This window comes from Leishmania infantum, chromosome 6, assembly GCF_000002875.2.
Source record: "Leishmania infantum JPCM5 genome chromosome 6".
Lineage (NCBI taxonomy): Eukaryota > Euglenozoa > Kinetoplastea > Trypanosomatida > Trypanosomatidae > Leishmania > Leishmania infantum.
In genome coordinates, this window is record NC_009277.2 from 8,157 (window position 1) to 17,925 (window position 9,769).

Sequence of the window (9,769 nt, forward strand, 5' to 3'; positions counted from 1 at the left end):
GGATGAGGAGGAGGGGGGCAGCAACAGCGGTGCTGCTGTTGTGCGTGATACACGTGTGCAGTAGCGAGGTGCGTCTCTGTGACAGCATGCACAGGGGTACGCGAAAGGAGCTGGTGGTGGGCCAGAGAGAGGAGAGAGACAAATCAGCGGAGGTCGCGGTGGTAGTGGTGCTGAGAAATTGTGGAGGAGCGTCTTGGAAGTTGTGGAAGAGTTTTCGTGAAACAGACAACAATATAAAAGCGTCGTCACGGGCTCGGTTGTGCACTCCCTCCGCTATGTCAGCGAGAGGAGAGCGACAGGGAGCCTCGCGATGTGGTGAGTAGAGTGCAGGGGATACGGAGACCAGGAAACAGGCGATTGTTGGCCTTTCGCCCCACGTGAGTGCGATGTTTTTCTTCAGTGCATCATTCCACCATGAGCAGGTCAGCAAGTGCGGACATAGGCAACCGCAGCTCACCTGCCTCTGTTGCACTGCGGCTAGATCCCTCTCGTCTAGGGCAAGCTGTCCGCCGTTGAATCAGGAGTGGCGTCAAGTGGGATCTACTTGTCCTTCCTCACCACAACCACCCGCTTCACATACGTGCGGCGCCATCGGCGCTAGACGAGCCTGGCTGCACTGCAACCTCTCATACAAGCAGGATGCGCGTCGTGTCCTGCTCCAATGCACGAGGTGGTGACGTCTGTCGTGCGGGTAATGGGTCGCCTGGGTGCACGCCGGATGTGCTCAGGGAGGAAGCTGGTCAACGCCCGGTCAGGAACCTCGGATACCCAGCGCCCTATCGTTATGTCCTGTTTTCCCCGTTTTCCCTCGCGCACTTATCAAATTCCCTGACGACGTGGGGACACCTCAGCGCGTGGTGTCTCAGTGTCTTGTGATGCCACGCTCTGTGTGGAGAGAAGCCGGAGCAGCCCCTCCTCTTCTTATCCCCTGCTAGTGCCGAGCTACCTGTGGTGGTGACAGGGTCAAGTGCCTACAACGGAGGGTGCGATCAGAGCGATGTATCGCTGCTGATGTCGGCGATCAGACCGTGGATGGCGCTGCGCGAGAGCGACCTGCGACAGTAAACGCGTCTGCACCAGCCGTAGATTAGGCGGAATGCCAACGTGGCGCGAACGTCTCACACCCGGCCCTCTCGCACTGCCCGCTGGTGTGGGGAGCCTGGGCCGCCGTGAGGGGGACGCACCAGGGGTGGCGACCGGCGTGATGTGGGAGCGGCTGTGGGGCGACCTGCGGAGCGGGTGGTGGGTAGAGTGTGCTGCCCAGGCCCTGCTCCAGTAGCGGAGTCGGCGCATGGCTGTAAAACACGCATCTAGGGCTGCTTGGCAGCGCACGATGGGGCCAGTGGCAGGCTGAGGGGGGAGGGGGTCGCGTGGGGTTGAGTTCGTGTTCTATGGATGAATGCGCAGGTTGGCATATATACAATTATATGGTCAGCCGCGGGCACGATCGTTAGTGCGGTGCTACAGAAGTGAGCATGACCCCAAGCCTCTTCGGCACAGCGCCAGCGGAGACGTGTCCACCAATACCGTGTGTCGGCAGCCGTACCCTAGGACAGGCTATGGCCTCATGGCTGCCTCACAGAGTGAGGCACCAGACCCTGATACAACGGTGAGGTGGCTGGCATCATCAGGGATCCCAGGCAAGAAGGGAATGTATATGTATGTGCTTTTGCAGCAGCAGTGCAAATGAGAAAGAGGTTCATGCGCAGAGACACAAGAGAAGAGCAAGCGCAAGCAGTGAAGGTGAAAGAGGATAGGGGTGCTGTATATGCCACCCGCCGAACATGCCTGATGATAGTGCAACAACAAGAGCAGCAAGGTGTGCTCAGCGGCACGAGCAGCTGGACCGTGGTGCACACCCACTGGGTGTTGTATGCACAGGGTGCCGTACGCAGTCGTTGCTGTCGATGACGGCCAGCAGAGGTGAAAGACGCGGTGGCCGGCTGAGTCATGGTGGTTCTCATCCGGAAGCACGCAATTCGAGGGGGGAATGAGACGAGGGACAGCAGAGAAGCGTTCCACCGCCTCCCTCTCTCTCACCTTTTCCTCACACGACACATCCGCTGTGTGTGTGCGCGCAACCAAGTATAGAGAACGTTTTCAAGGGGTCGAGCAATGGTGTGAGTCAATTTTCGTTGCAGTGACTTGTTGGAGAGATTTGTGTTCGGAAGTGGGTAGAAGACACCAGCAATCAATAAAAAAGAAGCGAGGACGAAAAAAAGCACAGCTCGCAGAAGCACGCATACACATGAACTCACACACAAGTGCACACGCAGAGATAGAGAGAGATCGAAATAAACGAGAAAGAGAAACGGCGAAGAGAGACGGCACGAAGGAACCTGAGTAGTCGGAAAAAGGGTTGATTCCGAGTCAGCTGACAGAAGCGCGCGACAGTGTAAAGGGTTGCTGACAGAAATGGAGTCGTAAGCATCGCGCTCGTGTGTGTGTGTGTGTGTGTGTGTGCCTATCCTCCACTCTTATCTCTCTTTTGCGGTTTTGTATGCTCATCCGTTTTGCTGGCATCCTCCATCAGCGGGGTAGGCGTGGCGGTCGTTGTCAGTGGCGTTACACGCCAGCTACGGCGAGTAGCTCTTTTTTTTTTCCAAGCCCCGCTACGTTTGTTTGCCAGTCAGTCGCTGCCGTTGGGCGCCACCCGTCGGCATAACAAGAGCGACAAGATATAACGTAAAGAAAGAAAACCGCTAAAGAGAGACACACAGAGAGATGCCGACACACGGCAAGACGAGGCCAACAACGGCGCCGAGCACTGACGCACGCACGCGTGTGTGCACTCCACATTCCCCCATGATGGAGAAAGCGAAAGAAAGAGAAGAGCGTCACGACGAAACAAAAATCGAAAGGAAAGCGGGTAAAGCACAGATCGGCAACACAGCAAGAAAGGACCAGAGAAGGAGGAATGCGTAAGAGGGGCAAATAGAAAGTAGGGGCGATGGCGATGGCGATGGCGACGCTTGGCACACACACACACACAGAGACACTCGCAGAGAGTGACAAAAAAAAAAGGTCAATCCCAAAAATTTCAGAGGAGGAGGGAGATAAAAACAGGATGTAAAGAAGGTATCACAATAGGGAAAGGCAGTAGGAGAGCGTTTTGCGGGTGCCTTTGTAACGTGTTGGTCTGTTTTTTTTTTGTTTGCCTCTTTCGTTGTGGTGCCTTGTCCGTGGACCCTGCGCGATTCTCGTCTGTGTGTCTGTGCGAGCGTGTGTTGCGTGCGTTTCTTCTGTTTTTTTTTTTATGTTTGTCCGCTTCTCCTCGGCTCTGCGCGGTCGATCTTCTTGCTTGGGAAACAGCAAATTGGGGGAGGGAGGGGGATGAGACAAAAAAAAAACGAAAAGATAACGACAATAAAGAGCATGGAAGGAGAAAGGAGAAAATGGGGGAACAGCGATACACAAGACGCTCACGATTGTTCTTCATTTTTTGTCATTTTTTTCCTGCACGCGTGCAAACAGTCTACAGTCACCCGCACAACCAAAATAAAATCAGTAAAAGAAAAGAGGTAAGCGAGGAGGCGGCGTAGTGAAAGTGAGAGAGAGAGAAATAGCAAGAAGAAAAAAGAGCTGCCTCCGTCCCGTGGATAGAAAAGAAGTGTAGCGAGAAGAAAGGAAGGAGGGGGAGACAAAACAGCAGCAACAGCAACAGCAACAACATAGAGGGAAGTAGACAAGTTGGGGAAGGGGCATTGTTGCCCCGTTTTTTACGTCCCCCGGTAGTGGCGAGTAAAATGCGCATGTGTGGGGATCTGTGTGCACAGTGAGGAAGAATTGTGCATGGGTTCTCGGGGTATGAGACGTAAGCTCGTCCTTGAAGAGCACACGGAACGTGTAGCAGCGTGTACACCCACGCACATCACGCTCACAATACACACACAGTGTCCAACACTGGCCTACGTGTCAGCATACAAACGCACGTCCACCAACAAACGAAGCGCGCTCACTGACGCACATCACACATACACGTGCGCGGCCGTATTTGGAAGTTGGGGGTTCGCCGGCCGGCCGTCCAATAATGATGTCACGCGTGAAAGCAAGGAAGAGCACACGAGAGGAGAGAGAAGTGGAAGGAAGGAACCACACTCTCTCACGGCGGGAATGCACACCAGCGCGCGCGACAGCAAAACAAACACCTCTAAAAATAAGGGTTTGTTCATCGGCATTTGAGAATGACGTCTAGACGAGAGAGCGAGAATGAACAGTAAAGAGAAATGCACCAGAAAAAAAGGGCGGCGCCGGTGCATCACGCGGGTACGGGGATCTGTGGAGTGAGAAAGGCAAGCACGCAAACACAAGATGCTAAAAGAGGGCACAAAAAAAAAAAACGAAGCTTCAAGAGTAGACAGAAGTAAGAAAAGAACCAAACAAACAAAGGAGGGAGAGAGAGAGGCGCGTGGAGGGCTGGGGTGACGAGGAAGGTGGAGGAATAGGAAGGAGTAGACGAGAGAGGGAGGGGGGTGGGTGCTCCACTCCAAAGGAGAGCGGGAAAAAAAATCACCCTAGAGAGGTAACCAGACTGCGGATGCCTGTGCGCCGCCCTCCCACCTCTGTCATTCTCGTCGCGGTGACATCGGCGCGCGCGATCACCTCTCTCTCTCCTTCTCCCTTTTGCCGCTATCGAGCGTTCGTTAGCAATGGAAAGGTGAAAAAGAGGGAAAGAACAGAGCAAAATCCTTGGCATCGATAAAGAGAATTGAAAAAAGAATAAGAAAAACCGAGAGCGAATCGAGATCGAGTCACGAAGAGCTGCTGTGCTGGCATCATCAGCCACAGAGAGAGAGAGAGACACAAAGGCATGAGCGAGCAAACTCACACAAACACAGAGAAAGAGACGGGCAAGGCACCGCAGAAAAGTAAAAGAATGAAAGAAGCAAAAAGGGAGAGGGAGACGAGAGAGAAGTGGCGGGATGGAATGGCTGGACGTGTATAATCTGTTGTATCTCGTCCATCCGCCCTCCGATCAGCTTTTTTGTTGTTGTCCTCGTTTCCTTGGAAGCATCACTTAAGAGAGCGCACAAAAGAGAAAAAGCCGGGGGGAGACGGAGTTGGAGAGGGAGAAGCATTGAAGAGATGCACGCCGAGGTCGCGGGGTAGAGCAGCGAGAGGAGCGGGGTGCCACTGGCCCGCAACAACGGCAGCAAAGGGAGAAAAAGAGCGAAAGAAAGGACACGGCCAAGTGATATCCTCTGACAGAGGTCGATGCGCTGCGAGCAGGACGTAGAGACACGAAAAGCAAAAAGGACGCAAGAAAACGAAAAGGGCCGACCAACGGTGGTACTCACGCATTCACGCGCGTGGCACCAAAACTCAATCAGGACTCGGTGGAACTGACGAGAGCGAAGCGAAGAAAAGGAGAAAAGACAGTAAAGTGCGTGTGTGGGTGTTTGTTTTGCAGTGTCGGTGGAGGGAAGAGGGCGGTAGGTGCGAGCGCTCTCTTCTTGAGATCGTCTTCAGCCCCGCATGATCTGCACAAAAAAAAAATGCGACTGTCTTTGTGCGTGTGCGTATCTGCATGCATGACTGCTGCCAAAAGGAGGAATGGTGTACGAGTACGGTGCCTGTATCACCTATCATGTGCCTTCCCGCCCACACCTCTTTCTCACTTGCGGCTGGCGCGTGTCCCTCCCGCCAGTGTTCGCACTACCACATTTTCCGCTGGTGCTCAACTTCAGCGGCGCCTGATAGTCCACAGCTTGACCTTGTCGTCAAGAGAGGAGGTGAGCAACTTGTCCTCTCTGATGTCCATGTGGTAGACAGTGCTGAGGTGGCCGATGATGGTCTCTACGTGCTCGCCATCGCTGGTGCGCCACACCATGACGCTCCAGTCGCGGGCGCAGGAGAAGATGTACGTGTCGTCTTCGGAGAAGATGGCGTGGTGCACTGATGTCTTGTGCCCGTCCATCGAGCGCAGGCGCGTGCCAGTCATTGAATCCCAGAGAATGAGTTCATAGTCCATGCTGCCGCTGAGAACGTACCTGTCGTTGTGAGAGAAGACGACCGTCCACACGGTGCCGATATGGCCCACCAGTGACATGATCTCTCTGCCGGCGCCCCAGTCCCACAGCTTTATAACCCGGTCATCGCTGCCGGACACGACGAACTTGCCATTATCAGTGTTGCTGAAGGCGCACGAAAAAACGGCGAGGGAGTGACCCCTCAGCGTCACCAGCTTCGTCTGACTTTCGGCGTTCCACACGCGCACTGTGGTATCGCAGGAGGCGGACACGAGGAGTTCTCCGGTAGAGTTGTACTTGACGCAGTACACCTTGTCCTCGTGCCCTTTGAGTGTGGCAACCTTGCTGCATGATGACGTGCTCCACAGTTTGATAGTGCGGTCATCGGAAGAGGAAGCGACGCGGTTGCCCTTTGGCGAGTAGTCGCAAGACAGCACAAAGCCGTTGTGCCCTCCTTTCATGACGGTGGAGACACCGGTGCGCAAGTTCCACAGGCGGATGGTGCGGTCGCGGCTGGCCGTAACGAACATGTCGCCCTTGGGCGAGAAGCAGCAGCAGTACACGGCGAGGGAGTGACCAGAGTAGCTGCGGGTCTCGGTGACGTTGAGCTCGCCGTTGGAGTACGCCAATGCCTTGGTCGTTGAGACCTGCATACCGCCGGGGGCCTGCTGACGGGTTTCCGTCAACCGGTCCTCCACCACCTTCTTTGGGAGCTCAGGGTTTGAGCAAATGAGGCGGACCTTCTTTGGGTCGTTCTGCATCGTCATTTCGAGGAACATGGCCAGCACGTCGTCATCATCCATCATGATGATGTCGTCACCGTCGTAGAAGGACAACGCCATCTTGCGGCCAAACTTCTTCTCGACAATCGTATGAAAATCGTCGAAGCTCATGTGAGGAGTGGCGTAGATAAGCTTCGTGCCGCTGGTGTTCTCTTCCTGAAGGTAAACCGGTATCTTACCCGACATGCGTGCCGTCAGTGCCAGCTCTGCATTGTCTTCCGTGTCTTTGGGCCGTTTCGGATCCTCACGCAAGAGGGCGGCCACATCCGGCGCCGGCTGCTGCAGCACCTGAAGAATAAAGTTGTTCAGGTCGTCGCGCTCCCTCTCGGACATACCGGTTATGCTGTCCATGGCGCTGCTGCCCGCCGCGCGCGAGGCAGCCGCGCCGTTGCCGGTGGAGCCTTCGGCATCCTGGCCCTTCGATTGGTTCTTCCTACTCTTGCGATCCTTGACCGCCTGCACCAAGAGCCAAATCTCCTCCTCCGTGGACGAATCGTCGGGCAGGTTCGTGCGGAACGTCTCCAATGCAAGCTCCTTGGTGAGCTCCTCCTGCTTGGAGAGGAGTTGCAGCACGGCGTTGCGCTTGCCGCTGGGCAGACCAACGTAGGAAAGTTGTTTGCCGCGGTAGCACAGTAAGATCTTCTGCGGCTTCTCCGCCTCATCGGCGGTATCCGACTGCGGAGGGGCGGCGGCAGCAGCTGACTCGTCTGGGTTGTTGCCGGCCTTCGCGCGAGTCTTCTTCTCGCGCGCTGATTTGGCTTCGTTGTACATCGCCATCACCTGCGTGTCGCTGTAGTCTTTGTGGTTGTCGATGTTTTCGCGAAAGGTGGTCACCACGACAGTTTCATCGACGCCCATTTTGACCAGGATGTCCATCAGGTCCTTTGGGCGACGCTCAGGGTAGCCCTCGTAGGAGACGTTCTTCCCCCTGATCTTGAAGCCGAGCTTCTGCTTGGCCATGGTTGATGCTGGTGTTGCGAAACGTGAAAGAGAGTAGGAGAGGGGCAGGCACACTAAGAGGTGGGGGAAGGAAATGTTGCTGAAAGATAGTGTACGGAGAGGAGGAGTGCCTCTGTATGTATCTGTGCCGCTGTGCGTGCGTGTGCGAGAGGAGGGGGGCGGTGGGAAGAAAGGAAGCACAACAATGAAAAACTAAGGGATAGAGCGGTTGATGAAACAGAGAATCGCTCGCGCCGGATGTATACAATGAAAAACAATATGATATCGCAAACTCTGCGGTAGTGGGAGGGCTGCGTAGGAGCGAGGGAAGTTCGGAGGCACACACAAACGGGAGCGAGAGAAGCAAGAGAGGCGAGAAAGAGGAGGAGGTCATGAAGGAGGGGGAGCAGGGAAGAGAGCACGCGTGTTAAGGGTGTAGACAGAGAGACACAGACCGATGTGTTGACAGATTGAAGAGAGGTGAAGAAGGATGCGGCAGAAAAGATACACACAAAGAATATGCAAGGTGGAGAGAGCAGGCCTAGTCTCTGGCCTCTCCCTACGACAATGCGGCTGCGCAGTGTGTCGTGGGTGCACGTGTCTGTGCGTGGGTCGTTTGTTCGGTTTACTTCGGCGGTTTTCAAGCGCGTATGATTAGTGAAGAAGGTAGGCGCACACTCATAGGCGCACAAGCCTAGACACGACGTCGTCGTCGTCATCCTCGGACAGCCAGCTCGGTAATGCTGAGGAAAGGAGAAAATCGGAGATATGACGACGAGGGAAGAAGGAACCACGAAAAAACAAGGGGGCACGCGCTCAAGGCCACACTACGCAAGATCGAAGGGAGAAAGAGAGAGGCGGCGACAGCGGTGCTCTCATCAAGCCTCGAAGGTGCCGTCGGCGCTGATGTCGAGGAGAGCCTTGAGCAGCTCTGAACTCTTGAAGGTGTCGCTGTACTGCAGCAGCTCGTGCCGGGTCACCCACGCGTGATCCTTCGGCTTGGGCTCGAACGAGGCAAACTGCGGGCGGCCGGCGAGGTACGTTGCCGCGTAGATGAATAGACGCGTGTTGTCGTCCTTCAGGAACACTGTCGCCTGCGGCGCGTTCGACCATACGTAGCAGTCCAGTCCATCGCTGTTCTGGGAGGAGATGGCGCGATCGGCCGTCATGCGGAGCGACTCATCGTCCTTGCGCGCCGTGTGTGGAATGGTCCACTTGCCTGTTGCCCCCTCCTGGACGATAAGGTACAGAAAGTCGTCTAGCTTGCGGTGCAGCGTGTGGCGCGGCGGTGGCGCGTCGCCCAAGGCGTTCGGTTGCCACAGGTCAGCGGATGTCAAGCGCTTCTCTGGGGAGTAGCGCTGCATCACCACCTTCATGGCATCCTGGTAGAGCTCCAGCCCGAAGAAGTTGCCTTTGATCTGATTGGGGTCAGTGCGGCCGAGAATATCTATGGTCTGCCCGCGACTCGCGAAGAACGCTGTTGCCGACTCGGCAGACTCGTGCCGGCTGTACCGCTGCTGTTCGCGCTCCAGAAGGTAGCCCATCTCTGCTTCGAGGGGGTGCGGAGAGTGCTTCACAACCGGATGACGGTGAAGGTAATAGCCAACGTGGATTCTCTGCGCCGTGGGCCCGTCATGGACGTGTACTTGGGGGATGATGGGAGTACGATGCTGCGAGTGAAAGGTGCGGCTCGACGAGAGCACTGACGACGCCCTTGCCAGGACCAGCGGGCGGCTTGGTCTGGAGTAACGCATCCCCCTTGTCGGAACGGTATCTTTCTACCGGTGTGCGTGCGTGCGCACGAGACTACAACGAAGCATGAGACAGCGTCTGGAACGCTGTCAGAAGAGGTGGTGAGGAGATGGCTGCGACCCTGCGGGGAAATCGGCACGGTGCCCTTCGCATAGCGGGGAGGGAGGAGGGAAGAAAGGTGCGGGTGGTGGCATGGACGCAGCTCACCGAGGATGCGCCAAAGAGGAACAGTCGTGGAGGGAAGCGGCGGGGGCCCCAATGGCATCGAGGGTCGCAGCGTTGGAGGCGAGAGAAAGAAAAAGGAAGGTTGCTGCTGGACGGTGAAGC

At 55.9% G+C, this 9,769-nt stretch overlaps 2 protein-coding genes across 2 annotated transcripts; both read right to left on the minus strand.

Moving 5' to 3' along the window:
• Positions 1-5,683: 5,683 nt before the first annotated feature.
• LINJ_06_0030 (conserved hypothetical protein) lies at positions 5,684-7,711 on the minus strand (the record flags this gene model as incomplete). The annotated part of the gene is made up of 1 exon (XM_001463050.1): positions 5,684-7,711. The coding sequence occupies one exon, from the start codon at positions 7,709-7,711 to the stop codon at positions 5,684-5,686; it is 2,028 nt and encodes a 675-aa protein (XP_001463087.1).
• An 857-nt stretch (positions 7,712-8,568) lies between these two features.
• LINJ_06_0040 (conserved hypothetical protein) lies at positions 8,569-9,444 on the minus strand (the record flags this gene model as incomplete). The annotated part of the gene is made up of 1 exon (XM_001463051.1): positions 8,569-9,444. One exon carries the CDS (start codon positions 9,442-9,444, stop codon positions 8,569-8,571), a length of 876 nt encoding a protein of 291 aa, XP_001463088.1.
• Between the last annotated feature and the right edge of the window lie 325 nt (positions 9,445-9,769).